General features: G+C 39.0%; 1 protein-coding gene across 4 annotated transcripts in view; it reads right to left on the minus strand.

The window, feature by feature from the left end:
- Positions 1–20,121, minus strand: part of FANCC (FA complementation group C) — a 209,323-nt gene that overhangs the window by 37,549 nt on the left and 151,653 nt on the right. For all 4 annotated transcript variants that reach the window (XM_069088002.1, XM_069088001.1, XM_069088004.1 and 1 more), the window contains 2 exons: positions 2,916–2,968; positions 1,404–1,503 (listed from right to left, as the gene is read on the minus strand). In XM_069088002.1, coding sequence (XP_068944103.1) covers positions 1,404–1,503; positions 2,916–2,968 — 153 coding nt within the window. The remainder of the gene's footprint in view (positions 1–1,403; positions 1,504–2,915; positions 2,969–20,121) is intronic.

Consider the following 20,121-nt stretch of genomic DNA (forward strand, 5'->3'; position numbering starts at 1 on the left):
GTTATACATGTGCAATAATGCAAAAGATATTTCCATATTGGTTATGTTGTGAAAGAAAACAGAGAAACCCTCAAAAAAAGAAAGTTAAAAAAACCCAACAGTAAGCTCCAATCTGCATTCAGATTCAATCAGTTTTTCCTCTAGAGGTGGATAACATTTTTCATCATAAGTCCTTCAGAACTGTCATGGTTCTTTATATTAATTCATTCCCAGTTGTTCTCCTAGTTCAACTTACTTCATTTTGCATCAGTTCATGTAAGTCTTTCCAGGCTTTTCTGAAATCTGCCTGGTCCTCATTTCTTATGGAACAGTAGTATTCCATCACAATCATATACCATAACTTGTTCAACCATTCCCCAGCTGATGGGCATCCCCTTAATTTCTAATTCTTTGCCACCACAAAAAGTGGCTATGGTTATTTTTGTACATATAGGTGCCTTTTCTTTTTCTTTTGGGGGGGAACATATCTTTGGAATACAAATCTAGTAGTCTTATTTAGGCTATTAAAACTTAAAACTGAGGGGCGGCTAGGTGCTGCAGTGAATAGAGCACCGGCCCTGGAGTCAGGAGGACCTGAGTTCAAATCCGGCCTCAGACACTTAACACAAAAACTAGCCATGTGACCTTGGGCAAGTCACTTAACCCCAACAGACCTCCAAAAAGAAAAACAAAAAAACTTAAAACTGAGCTAAGGCTTTTGGGATACCCAGTGTAACTTTATATATGTGCCTGCATCTGTGTTTCTGTATATAACAAAGTGAATGTTATAGATAGAAGAAAGACCAATTAAGTTCCCAGAAATGAAAGAAAACTGTAAGTGAAATAGTCTTGACTTTTATGATTACTCCTTGTATACTGCTTTCTGGTCATTTCTCTGCTAAAGTGTAATTCTCCCTGAAGGGTATTTATACTTTGGCCTCTTATCTGAATTTGACTTGAGAGAGCTTAGGACTCATTTAAGCTTTATTCTTTGTTACTATTGGCTTCTCTTGACATTTATCTCTCATTTGGGCTTGATTTCTATGCTTAAATGCATGAGGAATGATTGTAAACAAAGCTAATTGAGAATTTCCAGTGGTGCTTTCCAATACATTCTCACACGGCATTTCCCAGGGAAGATGGAAGAATGTCTAACATTGGAGAAGTGGAGTTCAGACGAAGCTTCAGGAACATGTTCCAGATCAGCAGACAGAAGGAGAAATCCAAGATATAATATTCTCCATGTAAATGAATACTTACATAGTACACTGTCTGTAGCCCTGAAGGTAGGGAACTCCATTCAAATGGCTTTGCTTTAACTGGATGCATTCATTTAACTGCCTTACCAATGACACTATAATCCACCAGAAACACTGAAAATAAGACATTTTTGATAATTACGGAAATAATACAATGTGACAAACCTGTTCATTATCCTTCTGGAAGGCTTGAACAAAGCATCGTGTAAAGACTTGTATAATAGTCAATACTTCTGATGTTCCATTGGTTTCCAGTAGTGCATTCCTAAGCATTGTAAAATCAAATTATGACAAGTCTGATTATTAATATAAGCCACACTGGCATTAATTGAAGGAGGGAAAAATAGTGAAAATGTTCTTTTTATGTTTTGAACTACTTCAATTAATCAGCTTGCCTAAAAACTTCCTACTAATCCTGTTAAACAAAGCTTTATTTCTGTGCTTTTTTGTAATTCAGGATAAGCTTTATTATATATATTTCAAGATCCTTCATTCAATTAACAATGATGAAAAGACAGGCAGCTCTAAATATTACCAACTTTGTAAACTGAGAAACAAAACCCAAACAGCCAAAGTGACCTGCACACAAGTAAACAAAAAAATCCAGGTGAAGCAAATAGGACGTGGATTACCAAGTTCTTTGCCCCAATACAACTTCTCTATTTTTTAATCCCTTTGAAAAATGAACCACTGTAAATATATATAATCAAAGTATGAAGTTTACCTTTAAATAATATTTGGTTTTATTATTTCTATGCGCTTTTTTTCTAAAACATCAACCTAATTCATAACCATACTCCAAAGGTTTTTTTCTTTTCTTATTTAAAAATTTGAATTCAGAATATCCAATCTTTCTAAGTGGGGCCTTACACCTTTAGATATCTCGGCTCCTTTGTTGAGGGGCAGAGCTTTTAGAAGCAATATCCAAGGTCTTCGAGATATTGCAAAAAGTCAGTCGATTGATAAAGTCTTTAAATACTGCAAAGGTGATCAGCACTTCTTGCCCCAGTTCAGTCTCAATATGTCAGGCTAACCACTCTGCCCTCCCCCCAAATAAACAGGAATAATCTAGTCATGCCAGTGATCACCTGATCTCTGCAATTTATACTGGGAGACCTATTTCACTTTCCAAGGGACTAAAACTAATTTTCCCATTAGCAGAACATTCTGAAGAAATACAGCTCATGAATTTTAAGGTTATACACATGGCTTGTTTTCCTTTCGGAAGAATGCTGTAACAAAAGCAGCACAATTATGGTCTACAGGCTTTTCTTAGACTTTAAATCAGCTCATAATGAATGGTTGGCCCCCATGTGGTGAGCTGAACACATTGCTTCCCAGTATTCTGTGTGGAGAAACTCCCAGAGTGAACTGATGGAATACTGCTTTGACATTATCAGTAGAATCCCAAAAAGCAAATAACAAGACAGATATCTTAAATAAAACTTATGTTTGCAGTTCAAAATTTCTATTATGAGTATGGTTATTTCCTGTATCTTCTTTGGATAATTGTGTTTTTCTCAACAGAGGAAAAAGCCATTACAGAAAAATATGCAAAGGACTTAAACTCTAAATGTCAAAAGAAGTCTGAAGTTATTCTTGTCAGTCACTGAAATTTAGATTTAAAACCGACCGTTTTAGATTAACTGCCAAAAAAAAACATTAAATGACACTTACCGAAAAATTTCATCAACAATTCTGAATATGCTGGGATGGCAGGCTGCTTGAGGCTATAAGAGGGAAAAAATAGCAACAAGAAAATGAAAATGACATCAACAATTCATTATCATTACCAAGGATATGGATTATTATGTTATTACCAGTGTAAGAAAAATAGCCTCCTGGGCTAGGAAAAACAAAAATCATATTCTTTCCTAGGCTAGAAAAGATTAAATAATTATTCAGTGACTTATGATGGGGAGAAATAAGCACACAATGGCAGTCTCCCTCCTCATCAAATCTGGCGTTTACATTTACTGCTTTCTATATTTGTTTCTATCTTACTTGCTCAATTAGATTATACGCTCCTTGAAGTCATGGACTATGTGTTCTATTTCTTTGAATACATAAAAGAAGTCTAGCAAAGAACTCTGTACATTGCAAATGCTTTATCAACATTTCCTCACTGTGCAAAAACAACCAATCACTCTAGTGATTAAAACAAAAACAAAACAATTTTGTGGTTCTTCTAGCTACAGTCATTCAGTACGAAGATGACATATATTTTATTTGTATCTATTCCCTTCACAATTAATTAACATGTACTTATGTATGTTGTCTCCTCTGTTAGAATGTAAGGCTCTGAAGAGTAGGGATTGTTTCATGGTTTTGGATCACCTAGGACAGTATCTGACACATAATAAGCACTCAATAAATGCTTGTTGATAGATTGATGATAACAGTGATGTAAATCTCAGAGTAACAGGATACCTTTCTAAGTGATCAAAGTTCTTTTTAGAGGTAAAATCTCACGTATACTTTATATTCTGTGACTAGTGCTATCACTAGACTACAAATGAAGGACCCGACACATGAAAGAGTTAAAATAATGAGCAGGACTAAAATCAGGTGACAACTCACAGCAGCATCCATAGGATTATTCTGAAGGGACAGTATCACTAAAAAGAGACATTTCTGAAGGTTTTATCTGAATTGTTACCACACGAACTTTACTGGCATGTGGTATATATGATAGAAATATTTTTTAAGTCCTAATGAGTTATAAACTAAATGATCTTCTCTAGGAAGCATTTTCCTACAGCGGCTTAAAAAAATCTCAACCCCACAAAAAACAACACCCTCTCCCCAACTGATAAAAACTACCCCAAACTCCCAGTTTCCAGGATCCAGGACGATGTTTCTCAATTTCTTTGGTTTTGTTTTTGACCACACTCTAAAACAGGAATGCACCTCATTTCCACAAGCATTTCTACTGTTTTTATTCAGTTTTAAAATTATGTTGTCAGTTCCTGCATTGAACGTGTGCCCTCTAGTGTCCATGAGCATTCACAGCTGGCTGCTCAGGCAGCAGGCAAAGAGGTCTCAGCAACACAAGTGTCTGTAAGAAAGCTGTGATAAAAAGAAGCAGCCCTGATGTGCTGGTCCAATATTCGGTTTCGACTGTTTTAGGAATAGAGCCCTGTGACGTCTAAGCTGTAATTCTACACCTTAAAGTGATAATATAGGAATTAGGGTTCTTCTGTCCTCTTTTCCTTTATCCCTAACTCCCATGGAATTTGGCTTCAATAGCAAAAAAACTATCATGTTCCATAATTAAATTATCGACTTAAGAAACATCTGGCAAAAAAGGTTAAATCTGTGAAATATGAAGAGCCAGATTACGTTCTCAGCTCTAACTTCAGGCAAGCAACTGAGCTGTCTTTTCAGTTTCCTCGTAGGTAACAGAGATGCCAACATTTAACTGCTGTGTATGAAGTGTTAGAAGAATATTGCAACCTTAATACATATTTTGCAGAAAAATGCTCAAAGAGTTTCTCAGGATCCCTTAAATGAGAAATATTAGACTATAAAAATATAACCGAAGAATACATTGGTATTACATGCATTCCAATACGTCAGGCATTGATTATTTCCTCAATGTGAGTTCTCTTTCCACTCAGCAAGATCACGGTAGATGGTCCTCAGAAACTGCTATAGCTAACATAACCCGTGTTAACCAAGATGATGCTTCTGGATTTATATAGGCTGGTTCTTAGAACTGACATTGTCAGTTGACAGGTCTATACTAAACATCTTTTCCCTCGGTAGGAATGGCAAATGCTTTCTACTGGCACAGCCTTTAAAAAGCCAAGGTTACTGCCATGCCATGTTGAAGTCATTTCTGAAGAAGACCAATGACATCACAATGTTGAAGTCTGGGCAGTGTGGCTGACTAGCTGCCCAGTGCTACAAGAGTTCAGAAGGCACGATCACAGACCGGGGACAAGTGCTCTGCAGCACATTTAGAGTCGAAGTGGTTTTGGGTTTGTGCAGCTGACATCTCTTTTGTGTTTCAGCAGTATGGACCTTCTCTGATGTGGGCAGGCCGTGCTGGACAGTCCCGTGCCAGCATTTCCCATTCCCTTCTCCCCTACACCTGACACTTCTTCTGACCACCACCAGAGTGCTTACTTTGTGTGAGTTCTTCATGGTAAGCATGTGCCTGGCATTCAAACTACATGGCTGGTCCATCAGAGCTGTGCTCTCTGTAATACAGTTTGAATGCTGGGCAGTTCAGTTCTACAGGGGACCTCAGTGTCTGGCACCTTATCATGCCAGGTGACCTTCTGAAGAAAATTCAAGTGGAAGCAGCTCAGTTTTCTGGCATGGCACGATTGTCCAGGTTTCACAGGAAAACAAAAGCGGAGACAGAACGATGGTTCTGTAGCCCCTCAATATGATAGGCAGCCTGATAACTCTAATCTCCCACACTTTCCTTCAGCCTCCCAAAGCCTGATCTAGCTCTGGCAATGCACACACCAACCTTATCGTCTAGGTGAACATTCCTGGAAAGCACACTTTCAAGGTCAATGGATTCATCCACAACATTCAGACTTCTCCATTTGTAGCTAATGGTTCCGTGTGTGGTACAACGCTAGCTGATGGAGGAACTATCTTGGCATTGCTTGTCAGGCCAGAATTAGCACAGGTGGCAGAGAATACACACCTGCTGCACATCCGTCCTCAAGGCTGCACTGAGTGCACAGTTATCTGCAAACAAAAACTCACGCACCATCTTCCCCTCCACTTTGGTCTTGGCTTGTAGACTTTTCAAGTGAAATAACTTAGCATCAGTTGGAAGCTGATCTTGATTCCATTTTCATTTTCACTGAAGGTGTCTGACAACATCGCAGAAAACATCACGCTGGAAAGCACGGGAGCAGGAACAGCTCTGCTTCACTCCACTGGTGACGAGGAGAGTGTGAGGCAGCGTCCGTCATCCAGGAGCCGCGCCAGCACAGCGTCCTTGAGCTGGCACCGTAACGATGACAGGCCAGCCTCCGTCATCCAGGAGCTGCGCCAGCACAGCTTCCTCGAGCCGGCACAAGCGATAATGATGAACTTCTCTGCACCACTGCATTGTGCACAATCTTCCACAAACCCTCACAACTGCCGGCATCAATAGTCTGTCAGATGGACAAATGCTGCAGATGGACCTCTGTTTAGCTTCTGTTATTTCTCCTGGAATAGTCAGAGAGCAAACACCACGTGAACTGTTGCTTGGCCCTTTCTGAAGCCATGGTGATGAAGGATCAGCCTATAAAGGAGAGCGCTGGCAAGAATCTTGCCATCAGTGACTAAGAGAGAGACCCCTGTGTGATTGTTACAGGACACCTTGTTTCCTTTTCCTTTATAGAAATGGACAGTGGAGGGATCCTTAAGCTCCTGGGGGATGACTTTCTCTTGTTATACAATCTGGAAGATTTTAGTCAGCTTCTGTATAAGCAATGGACCCCTGCAGATCTCTGCCGAGATATGATCAGTGCCAGGCACTTTGCCACTAACGTGGAGCTTGATGGCATTGGAGGTTCAGCTAGAGAGGAAGTGATTACAACCTGAGGCACATGATCAATGGCTTCAGCGCCAGTTGATGATGGTCTGTTAAGGACACTATAGAAATGTTCAGCCCGTCTCTCCAGGATCACATCCTTGTCACTGGTCAGTGTGACTCCATCACTGAAATGCACGAGGTCTTCTTCTGGGCATCATGGAAGCTCCTGGGGTTACTGCTGTCAGCCTAGAATGGAATCTCATCTGCCTTCTTGTTGAACCAAGAATCTTGTATCTCTCTAAGATTCATCAGCACTTTGTGAGAGAATTCAACAGGTACCACATTCAATCAGCAGCCCCATGTAAAACAAGGCTGGCAAACAAAGGCAGGCTTACTCATCTTCTCCAAGAAAAATCACACATTCAGGAAAAGTGGTGGCCCCAGACAAGACCACTGTCAGGAGACTCAATGCCCACAGGCTAGAGCTTATCTCCCTGTGTGAACAATTTATTGATGACCCGGAGGGGAAACTGAGTCAGCACACAGTGTAGTAGAGTAGAAATGGAGTAGAAGAGGAGTGAACAGTTTTCAGAGACCTGGTGCAGAGCTCCACATTTGCTCATCTACACCAGAACGCCTGTAAACATCACAATTGGTTCAATGATAATTCGATGGCGAAATTCTGTAGCTACTAAACAAGAAACAAACACTCCACAGGGTTTGTCAGCAGGATAGCTCATCTTTTCCCCAGAAGGCAGCAAGGTACCAGAGTAGGACTTTATTAAAGAACATATACTTAGTGCAGAAAAATCAAACATGAACAGAAACTATGTGTCAATGAGATTCATTTCTGATTAGTAAAAGTTCTTCTAGAGATGTTTGTAGACAAAATATTCCTACAGAAATGATTTGAAAAGAGCAGCACTTACAGATCAATAAGTACGCCAATCAATCAAGATTTATTAAATGCCTACTATGTGCCAGGTATTGTGCTAAGTGTTGAGCAAAAAGAGGCAAAAGCAGACTCTGTCCTCAAAAAGACTACAATATAATGGAGAAGACAACATGCAAACAAATACAGAGAAAGAAGCTACATGCAAGATAAATAGGAAATAATTAACAGAGAAAAAGCCCCAGAATTAAGAGGGATCAGGAAAGGCTTCCTGTAGAAAGTAGGATTTTAATTGGGACTTCAAGGCAGCCAGCCAGGTCAGCAGTTGTGCTGGAAGAGGGAGGAAATGCTAGGCATGGGGGAAAGTCAGAGACAATGCTCAGAGCTTAGAGAGCCAGAAGGCCAGTGTCACTAGACTGAGGACACGTGTTAGGGAGTGAAGTGTTGGAAAGGTAGGAGGGGGCTGTGAATGCAAAACACCATTTTCTATTTGTTCATGGAAGCAATAGGAAGCCACTGGAGTTTGCTGACGGGACACGTTCAGAATTGTATTTGAAGAAAATCCCTTAAGTGGCTGAATGAAGGATGGACTGGAATGGGGAGAAACTTGAGGTAGGCCGACCCACCAGCTGCCAGTGGAATCATCAAAGTATGAAGTAACGGGAGCTGGCACTAAAGGGGTGTTCGTGTCAGGGAAGGAGGCAGTGAGAGATGTCACAAAGCAGCAGATTGGATACGATGGGGTAAGAGATAGTGAGGAATCCAGGACGACTCCTACTCGTGACCCCTCTATAGTAAGAAGGAAGGTAGGAAAGGGGAAAAATAACTGCTTTGAAATTTTAAAAATTAAAATGGTATAGTATAATCAAGAGTACTGGGCTACCATAAGGGCTCCCAGTTTGGGCACGAGCCCCTAGCCGCGGCCTGTTATGGGACTCATAGATAGTAGTAAATCATTTAGCCCCTCTGGGCCTAAGCTGCCTCATTTGTAAAACAAGGGAGCTGACTGAGGTCGTCTCTAAGTCATCTCCTAGCGATGCCATCCAATTCTCAGCTGCTCTTCTGGCTATCTCAGTTTCCCCTTTAAATGTCAAGAAAGCTGAACATACAGCCTGGGAGGAATTCATTTAGTATTAATATAATTTCCAAACAGAAGAAGAAATACAGTCACCAAATACACAGATAAGGCTGTGATCACAAAAACCAAGAACATAGAAATCAAGAAAATAATGTTCAAATGGTTCATTCAATTCACCAAAACAATTAGAACTTTGCTTTCCTTTATGCAATGCTCTATTGTACAATAAGCATCTGTCTTGTTTAATTAACTTCAATATTTTTTAGTGTTTTCAAATCGTGTAATATCCTTCCTGGCTTTCTTTTTATGCATTTGTCTCTGGAGAGGTCCTCCTGTTCAAAATTTTTGACTTTCAGCTATTTACAATCTATGCCTATGATTTTTTAGTTTTTTAAAAATAGGTAAGCCTCTATGAAGCAGGGAAAAACCTATTTAAATAGTCATTGTAGAAGTTCAGATTTTAAAAACAGTTTCCCTTCTGCTGCCTTGAACCTTTGAACAGACTCTTCCTATCTGCAGTCTTTACTGACCATTTTGAAAATGAAACTCATAGCGCCGGCCCCGGAGTCGGGAGGACCCAAGTTTGGTTCCGGCCTCAGACACAACACCCACACAAAAAACTAGCCATGTAACCTTGGGCAAGTTACTTAACCCCAATTGCCCTCCAAAAAAAAAAAAAAAGAAACTCTTTACATTCCCCAAGCACATCATTGTGATGTGAATTCCCTGAAGAACATTCAAAAGCATCAGAGCCCATGAAGCAGAGTGGTGATATCAAATCACAAAAGCAAAATGCAGGCTACTTTTCATATTAGCAGAATTCTCACTAATCTTAATTGAAGTAATGGTAATTTTTATGTAGAGATCAAAGGTAATTTATCAAAATTCACTCAGTACCTTTCATAGTATCAGAAAATACACAGAGGACATATAACATTTGTGTATTTTTAAAAAAGTCTTCAAAGACAGAAATAGATATGTTCTCAGGGTTATCAAACAACACAGAGCTTCTGAACTCTATTCTGAATTGCGAAGAATTAGGCTATTCTCTTTCCTATAAAAATGAGAAGAGAAAAAGTAGCTCTTTCTATTTCCCATCTGCAAGTCTGTTTTTCTCCATCCCCTCCCAAAATCTGCTGCTTATCAGGGTATTATCTTCTCCATATGGCTCAACTATTTTCATTTGTGAGTTATTTCAAATCCAGCTGAGGATGTAATAAAGAAGTTGACTTGATTTTCATTTCCTACTTCATAACCACGTATCTGAAAAGGAATGTAGAAAGATGACAATTGAGTCCATTTAATACTTACTAAGTGCTTACTGGGTGCTAGGCACTGATAACATCTACTCACTCACCATTCCCAGTTATACGGTTTCTGTCCCCCCATTCACCCTGAATTCATAACTGACATTTTAATAGTTTCTTCTCAGTTCATATGTGTTGATATCTCCTTACTAGCCTAGATCCTCCCCCTGCTATAGTTTCTTTCCCTAATTTCCACAGTCTTGTGATTCTTCTCTCTCCATTTTCCTAGCATATTATTTTTCTCTTCCTGTGTAAAAAGGGGGAAAAAAAAGAGCCTATCCCCACCTGAGTTAAACTGAATATAAAAAGATGACCTAAGCGCTAATAAGTGCTGAATAGCTATGTAGTATTTGTACCCTTGTTTATGAGTGAGAGGTTTGGTTTTTCTATATATTTGAGTAACACCGATTCCTACTCCTCAGAGTCCATGTTTGTTTAGTGGGTAGGTCACATGAAACTTGGTGAAATCTAAGGAAAAAAGATTTCTCCCTTTTCTATTATTTTTGATACTTAGTTTTCAATTTCAATGTGCTGAAGGCAAGGCAAAAAGGCAGCATCCTAGTAACGGATATAACAAGACCCTCTGGACTCAAATCCTACCTTAGATAAGCCTCCAGGAGGCAGGGAAAAACTTAGTCATTGTACAAGTTGAGATTTTAAAAACATTTTCCCTTCCCTTATCCATTTGACCCTGGACAGGTCAATTAACTGTTAAGTATTCTAGTCAACTTTCTTTTTTTTGCTTTTTCGGAGGAGGGAAGGTAGGACAATTGGGGTTAAGTGACTTGCCCAAGGTAAGTGTTAAGTGACTGAGGCCAGATTTGAACCCAGGGCCAGTGCTCTATTTACTGCACCACCTAGCCACCCCACTAGTCAGCTTTCTAAGTTTCAGAGAATGTGCCAACCCTATATCAATGAAAACTTAAGTCCACTCCCTATATTCTATGTTCAAGTACTAAGGGATAACAAGGAAAAAAGTTCCTTCCCTCAAGAACATCACATTGTCCTGGAGGGACAGAATACATACAAAGATAAGAAAACAACAAATAATTTGAAGGGGTGGGGAGGTTACGAGATCCTTCACCCAGTACACTACAGCCAAGCTACACCTTGGAAGATGTCAAGGACTTTGAAAGGTGGGAATGGGGAGGGAGTGTCTTAGTCCTGAGGAACGGTCTGGAGAGAGGCACAGAACAGGAGGTAAGATGCTGGGCTCAGGCTGGAACATCTTTCTATACAGGAAGAGGAGTCATGTGGAATGTGTACAAACACAGGTCAGGGTTTGATTGTAAGAGTTTTATACAGTCAAGATAAATAATTTGTATTTTAACGTAGAGGCAAGAGGGATTCAAAATTCATGACCTGGGAAGTGACATGATGAAGATTACGTCGGTAACCGTGTTGAGGACAGATCAGAGGGGGTAGAATTTGAGAGCAGGAAGACCATTTAAGGGGTTACTATAGTCATGTAGGCAAAAAGTGCAGAGGGCCTATGTGAACAAAGAGAAGGGGGCAGAAGTGAGATTTTGTGGAGGTAGAATCAACAAGACATAGCAATTGGTTGATTATAAGAGAAGGAAGAACGGAGAGGAAAAGCATTTATTAAATATCTACTATATGCCAAGCACTATATTAAGTATTTCACAAATATTCTCTCATTTGATCCACACAACAACCCTAAGAGGTAGAAGTTATTATCCACATTTTAAAGTTGAGGAAGGCAAGGCAGACACAGGATGAGTGACTGCCCAGGTTCATCCAGCTAGTTAATGTCTAAAGGTAGATCTGAACTCAGGTCTTTCTGATGCCAGACCCAGTACATGGAAGATGATTATAAGACTGTGATCCTAGGTGACTAAAAAGATGGTGGAATTGGGGGGAGGGGGAGGGGAAAGAAAAAGAAAATTTGGAGGACAAATAGGTTGGGGACTGGGGACAGAAACCAATGAATTCCATGCTGGACATGGTGCATTTGAGATGTCAACCCTCATGAAGACGTCCAGCAGGTAGCTGCTGGATGGTGGTTTGGCCCTCAGGAGACAGAGACTGCACAGATATGCCAACTGAACTCAGGACAGCTGGTGAGATTACTAAAAAAGGTTGTTGGGAAGAAAAGAGCAGCTTAGGGAGGCATTAAAGTCTAGCAATGAAACAGAGCAGTGACTAGACAGGGAGGAGGATGGCCATCAGAAGAAAGCAGGGCCACAGAAGCCAAGGGAGGCATGGGCAGGGCGGGCTGGCCAACAGGGCCAAAAGCTGAAGATGAGAAGACAGCGAGATTACGTGATTAAGAGTTAAGGATATGAGAACTGACCAGATAAACCCAGATACCCACTAATGAACCAGCTGTCACATAATTGGCTCATCTGTTCTCTCTAATCTAAAATTATAATTTTCCTGTGAATTAACGGATTCTGAATTAGGAATACCTTTTATACAAAAATCCAAACTCAATGTATCGTAGGAGAGGGCTTTAGATAAGGGTTCCACTTCACCTTTTCAATAAGGTCTCTACACCATGGGATTCCTTCAAATAATGAAATCCTTAACTAAATTTAAAATGATTCACTTCACCAAAATCAGCTTGTACCACTAAAGCAAGGTGTAGCTATTGATAGAGTTTTCTCATTGTGCCATTATCTTTTTCTTTATTTCTTCCAGTGCTAAAAAGCACTAACCAAGAAGAATGTAAACACCCATTTTACATCACAAGATCTATTTGTTTCAAAATATACAAACTGCTTTCAACAACTTTTAGTTTGAAGAAATTATTCTTTCTTTTTAATCCTTACCAGATGTTGTTTATACTTGAAGATTGTTTTTTTCCTAGTACATGCAATTACTGTTTAATTAGTGATAAATCTGTCACTCCTGTACTTTTTTGCTTAACTTAACAAATACCAAATGTACCTCTGCTTTTTAAGCACCAAAGCTTATTTTAATACTATGGTATAGAGAATGGGGAGAAAGAAATGAAGGACAAAGTGGCAATTATTACAGCTAAGTCTTGTTTTGATTGCTAACTAAAAGTCTGAACAAAGCAGCATTCCTCTAACAGGATTTAAACCCAGTTTTTTACAAGCAGATGGATGACTTTTGCAGACTTGTCTAAATGAAGGACCCTTGGCACTCCACTGCCTTAATCATTAGTCCTTGACTTCCAAAGATGCCCAGTTCTACTATTACTCTGGTTCCCTCAACCTCTCTGACTACTCTTCATTCATTCTCACATTCTAGTAGGAAAAAAGAAACTTCAAAATGACATTCCCTACCTTGCAAAAGAAAGATTCCGGGCATACAAATACACTGTTGGTAGGGCTGGGAATTTGTCTTACTGTGCTGCATATCAATTTGAAACCATGCAAGAAAGTGAAAGCAATTCTGGGTAATTTCTCATCTATCATACTGCTTGACATATACTCCAAGGAAATTAAAGATAGAAATAAAGGTTTAATATATTGCATTCCAAAATATTCTGTGCAGCATCCTATAGTAGCAAAGAATTAAAAACAAAGTAGGTGTTAATCAAAACGGGAACAGCTGAAAAAATTCTAATATACAATGAATAGATTATTATTTTGCAGGAAGAAATTATAAATGTAAGGAATTCAGAGCAACCTGGGAAGACTGACGGCACAGTAAAAAAGGAAAGAAATAGATTCAAAAGAACGATATACATGACAAATATTACAACATAAATGAAAAGATCACTAAATTCTGAGTAAGTGAAAAAACAATCAAGGTCACAGGGCAGATAATGAGACATACCACCCTGCGAATGGCAGAAGAGCAGAGACTAGCAGAGTGCTGTGCGCATTATCAAATGTGGTCACTGGAGGAAGGTGTGGCACATGTGGCAAGTGATACCTCTTTCAGCTAAAAGGCTGCATTCTTTTTTTTTATTTTAAAGCAATCGGGGTTAAGTAACTTGCTCAAGGTTACACGGCCAGGTGTTTCTGGGTGTGGAAAGGCTATATTCTTAAGATATCTTACTTTTTTTTTTCTTTGTTATAAAATTGGGTTCGATATGGATAGGCACTGAAACAACTGTGCAAAGGCAAAATGCATCAATAAAATCTTTTTTTTTTTTTAAAGGATGGTGTCAAAGGATCTGGTGCCCCCAGAGGCTCACACTGGTCAGGATCAACAGTGTAGGGATTTCAGATTCCTACTGGCTTTAAGTCACAAGTATAATTGCTGTTTGTACTTGTGGAAAACAAAATCTATTTTATATTGTTAAATTATATATTATAGACTAAAGAATTAACTTTTAATGAAAAGATATAACAGATATTCAAAACTAAGGCATTATTGAAAGGTCATTCAACCATAAACAAGTGCAGATTTCATGCAGGGCAGAATAAATTCTTCAGTTTTTTCAATATTTTCTTAGCTATTAGAAAATAAAATAGTGGATTAAAAACTCTGCAAATAAGGAATTTTCATTTAAGACATTTTATGATCTCACTGGGAACATAAAAAGAACCCAATTTATCGTATCCTGTATATAAGCAAATCAGGATAACATTGGTTTGAACACTTTAGAGAAAGCCACCAGCAGAGCAAACAATATTAGTTCACTTCAGCAGACTTTTTGCTGGAAAATAATATGGAAAATTTGATTTAGAAAAGGTATTTACAAAAAAAAATGTACTTGGATCACTTGTGTATGTGTTTCTCTCCTTTTCTACTGTTCCCTACCTCTTTTTCACGAACAGAAGTAGCTGTGAGTAAGCAGTTCTTTTGGATCTAGCAGGAACGTCAGTGCTGTGCATTGGCCGAAGGAGTGGGGTAATGGAAGGGCATGGGAACCAGAGTACAAGACTAAAGCCTGGTATGCTGGATGGTAGCACAACATCGTGTCACCATGCCACCCACCCAGCACTTTCCACTCTCATGTCGAATCTAAACAATAGCATTCTGGGCTCCAAAGCTCGAATCTTAACTGGAAAACATAACATACTTCTGATTCTGAGCCAGGCTTGGGAAAGTGGATGGTGCCAAGAAAGCTGCATAATTAGTGAATGGCTTTCAGAGCTTGAGGTGACATCAGTTTTTAAGGTCAGAATCTGAATTTACGGTTTACAGTCTTCCTGTACCCTGGCTGTCACAGAAATACAAGGACATCTGCTTCTAAAGAGTTTCTAACACAATTTACACAGTAAATGACAAACTAGGGTTAACACGGTTATTCATTTAGGGCAACAAAATATTGTGGGTAGGCATGTAGATGGGGGAGAGAAAGCTGCAATCGGAGATGAGAAAGCAAATAGGTTACTGAAAAATTATTTTCATTTAAGAAACAAAATGTCCTTTTAGAAGGCTGGTGCTGTTCACATAATTCTCTTTATTTTCTTGTAGTTGTATTGGAAAATGCAGTGCCTCCAAGTTCCTGAGAGCCCAAAGAACATTTAGGAAGGTCATTTCCTGATGTGCAGCCTGTATAACACTTTTTATCTTTTGTTTTTATTATGTCTTGGTAACTACAGAATTTCCAGTCTAATTCTGTATTTTCCCAAAGGACAAAAACATAATTAACAGTACCCTATATAAAATACAAGTTACTTAGACCATCACACTTTAATTACTCTCAGAATTCAAATATAATGTAATGGATATCAGGTTTCTGATGCAAGAAGAAACATGTACAGCAATCTTGTGCTATTTGGGTTCTATAGATTTCTCTGATATTTAGTCATAGTCATTTCACTGCTCCCTGATATTTTACTGTGATAAATTAGTCAGATGATGCAATTATGAGACAGGTTGTTATTCAAGTTACTTTTATAATCATTTAGTCATATCACTAACTCATTCCTTTTCTAGTTGACTTTCTGGCACTATTTTTTTTAAGTGTCCTAATAAGTACCTTCCAAATCAGTCAGTAACTTTGGGCTCATCATTTTGCACTGCAATTACCTTTTTGAACCGTAATGCACTCTAAAGTCATATTCTGACAAATATCACTTCCCATGACTTCTCCTTCCTTGAATTAAAAAAAGGTTTTTTAAACAACATAATACCTACTATGAAACCTGGTGTTCTTTGCAGATAGTATGAAATCAATTGTCCTAGGTAGAAATAAACGTCTGATGTAATGAAAATGATTTTCCATTGTAAATTGGAGGCCAAAACTTGTGTATGCATTATTTAATGGAAGTATTTTTCCACTTCAATATGTAGATAGCAGCATCACACTTTTATGGTTAATACTTTGCTCATCTCTGAGCTCTGTTAAGTAAAAAAGGGAGGAAAAAGGTTCAGACAACAACCAGGAAAATGACTAGAGCTTAACAATTCAGCCTAAGAAAAAACATTTGTCTTAGAGAAGGCTGAAAGGCAATAATGATTCTAAAACAACCAAAAAAAGGAGATCACCTTAAATTGAAACATAAGAGATATTTGGCTTTAAGGATAATTTTCTGTCAGTAAGGACAAAATCTTCACGGGAAAATGTTTTTAAAATAGCATGCATTCTTACTTCTCTGAGATGTCTTATATATGATCCTGACAAGATGCAAGTAAGTTCTAGATGTTCTAACAAAGCTTTTCTTTAACTTTTTTTTTTTTTGGTAATCATTAAAACTAGAGCACAATGTAAACCTTAGAATAAACTAGGTCTCATTTGATCTACCTATAGATTAAAGCAGTAAGAACCATAAATTATTGCAAAGTTATTCCAATTAATTTATTAAATCTAATTCTGAAAAGACATACAGAAGGAGGAAAATCTGTTTCTACAGGATGAGGGATAAGGCAGAGAATATTATGATATACGTTGTGTAAAAGGTAAGATACAAGGGGGAAAATACTGCTACAAATAGAAACATAATACAAGTAAGTTGACAAAAAAAGATTCAAAGGAAAGACAAGTGTGAGAGAACAAACAATCTACTTAAAAAAACAATGCCTAGGCTCAAAGCGGGAAGTTTTGGGAAATAGTCCCATTTATGTGTCAGCAGACCTCTGAACATCCCAATGAAGAAGTCTATGTAACGTACATGTTCTAAGTCCTAAAGAAGAATGGAAATCTCTACGGCCTCCCTGCTCACCCACCACTTAACTTAATATTTGATTGTGAAAAAATCATCTTCTTCATACTTCATTGGCTATATCCAAAATATAGTGAAGGCAGTCTTTGGTATCCACAATTTCTTCAGTTATGAAAATAAATGAGAAAAATATTTAAATACTAATGAAACTCACTGAAGAAAGATGCAATACAGATATAATATGCCACATTCTTCTTCTTCTTTTTTTTTGCAGGGCAATTGGGGTTAAGTGACTTGCCCAGGGTCACACAGTTAATTGTCTGAGGCCAGATTTGAACTCAGGCCCTCCTGACTCCAGGGCCAGTGCTCTATTCACTGTGCCACCTCGCTGCGCCAATATGCCATATTCTTCTGAACTGATTTTTTTTCCACAGTCCATATATATTCTTATCACAGGTCCTGAAAAAGGCAGGAAGGAGAACTGATGCTGGCCCCAGGGAGCAGGGGACTTTCCTGGGTAAAGACCATTACAGAGACCAGAAAAGCTGTGCCAACACCACACCACAACTCTGATTCCTCCAAAAGAAAACTATGCCTGTTATTACTAAACAAGTAATGATTAAAAGAGACTAGCCAGGATGGTAAATTAGAAGACGCGGGACATCTAAGCTCACCCTCCACAACTATTCCAACAATGATCTAAGAACAATGGTCTCGGGAATGACTGGGAAATCAAAGGAGAAATCACAACAGGTCATCTTTCTACCCCCAAGAATACAAATCCAACCTACAAGCAAATGACCAGAGGAGTAACTGTGAAACAAGTGGGAATTAGGAGACTACCAGGTAAACCAGCAGTGCAGAGACTCCGGGAGCATATCATAGACTCAGACTCAGACCCAACAGGTAAGGAGCTTCCCAGAGAGGCCAGAAGCCTGGACTCCACACTCAGAGCTCCTAGGCAGGCATGCAGTGCAGGGCTTTCCAAAGCTGACCTTGGATTAAGCCCTAGACAAGCTGAGAAGGTCAAGGAACACGGTATCAGCCTGGACACAATGCACAGAGCCCCTAGCACATGGCTGCTCAGAGTATATATTAATTACTCAACCAGAAAGGCAAGTGGGAGTGGGGTTTGGGGGGTGTTCCCAGAAACACTCAGCTTCCAAAGAGCTCCTACTTAGGATACCAATGCCAGGTTACCTACTTAGAGCAGATTGCTGGAAGTATGACTTAGCCAAGTACTTCTAAGACAAAAACAAAGTAGAAGAAAATAACTTTAAAACAACTACAAGAAAGTCTCAAAGAAAAAGAAATTAACCATAAGATAAATCAGAATTCCTAGAAGTAATGATATAAAAATTTTAAAAATGAGTGAGGAGTAAAGGAAATGAAAGTGACAGAGAAGAGAATTGGAAAAGATATGAGAGGTACGGAGAAAAGATTTGGAAAGATAATTAATAGCTTAACACAATGGGTAGAACACTTTACCCAAGTAAGAGACTCCCTGAAATCAGAATGGACCAAGGAATCAATGGACTCCATAAGACAACAGAAAATAATAAAACAAAGAAAAAAGATTGAAAACAAATGGAAAAAATATAGAGTATCTGGAAAATATCGAGAGAGAATTTAAGGATCACTGTACAACTTAAAAACCCTGACCAAAGAACTTAGACATCATATTTCAGAAATCATAAAGGAAATCTGCCCAAATCTCAGAATCAGAGAGCACAGTAGAAATGGAAATAATCTACCAGTCACCTCCAGAGAGAAATCAAAATGAAAATGCCAAGGAAGATTCCAGCAAAAAGAAAAAATACCGTAAGCATACAGAAAGAGAGTTTAAGGAATGAGGAACCAGTCAGGCTCACACAAAATTAGGAGCTATCACTTTAAAGAAGCAAAAAGTATGGAATACCATACTCCGAAAAGCAAAACATTTTTACATAGCAAAGCTGAATATAACTACAGAGGAAAACATGAAATAGAGAACTTCAAAGAATTCCTTCCTGAGAGTCAAGGTGGCATTCCATATGAATTTTCCCAACATTCCCCTCCGAACAACTTTAAAATAAGGCGTCAGATTGATTTCTAGAGCTACATAGCCTTCAAAAGGATAGACTGAGACATTTTTCTAGGCCAGGCAATTTAGGAAGTTAGAAAGGGCTCTATAACCTTGGGATGGAGGCTGGCTCAGAGGGCAGTGTGGCAGCAATACCCATGGTGAGCTCTGGAGGTGGCAGTGGTGACAGCTGCAAAAGCAGCAGATCCAGGAGAATTCACCACTCACAGAAAGCAAAGGCAATGGATATGAAAGAATGAGAGGACACTGGGCACAGGACTGGAGACCGCTTGGCAGCTCCACTGCCCAGGTCCAGGGTGTAGGTGAGCACCCGCAATCACAAAGGAACAAGGGCAGGAAGGAGAACTGATGCTGGCCCCAGGGAGCAGGGGACTTTCCTGGGTAAAGACCATTACAGAGACCAGAAAAGCTGTGCCAACACCACACCACAGATCACGCCACCTTGGAAGCACTGGAAATCCATGGAATCACAGAAGTAGCCGTGAAAACAGCAAGGCAAAAAAGCCTGAAGATGGAAGAGTGACCTCCACCTCCATCCCAGCCCAGGTGTGCAAAGAACCCAACCTGAACATAAAATTCAAAATAAAGATAAAGGCTAGAAAAACAAGCAAACAACAGCAACGAAGACCCACAGTTAGTAATCATAACTGGGACTGGGATGATGGGATAATACATAAAACAGAAGCAGACAGCAGAATGGATTAAAAAATCAGAATCCAACAATATGTTCTTTACAAGAAACAAACTTGGAATGGAAAAGACTAGAACAGGGAAAGCAATCATGATCTTAGGCAAAGCAAAAGCAAAAACAGACCTAATTTAAAAAGATAATAGGGAACACTACATCTTGCTAAAAGGTGCCATAGACAATGAAGTGAAATCAATATAATCCTATCTGCACCAAATGTCAAAATTCTTGAAGGAAAAGTTAAATGAGTTATAGGAAGAAGTAGAGAGTAAAACTATATACCAGCAGGGGACCTCAAACTTCCCCCTCTCAGAACTAGATAAATGAGTTATAGGAAGAAGTGGAGAGTAAA

This window comes from Petaurus breviceps, unplaced genomic scaffold, assembly GCF_028583685.1.
Source record: "Petaurus breviceps papuanus isolate PSGF00001 unplaced genomic scaffold, PetGlider_PUasm1.0 183, whole genome shotgun sequence".
In the NCBI taxonomy this organism is placed as follows: domain Eukaryota; kingdom Metazoa; phylum Chordata; class Mammalia; order Diprotodontia; family Petauridae; genus Petaurus; species Petaurus breviceps.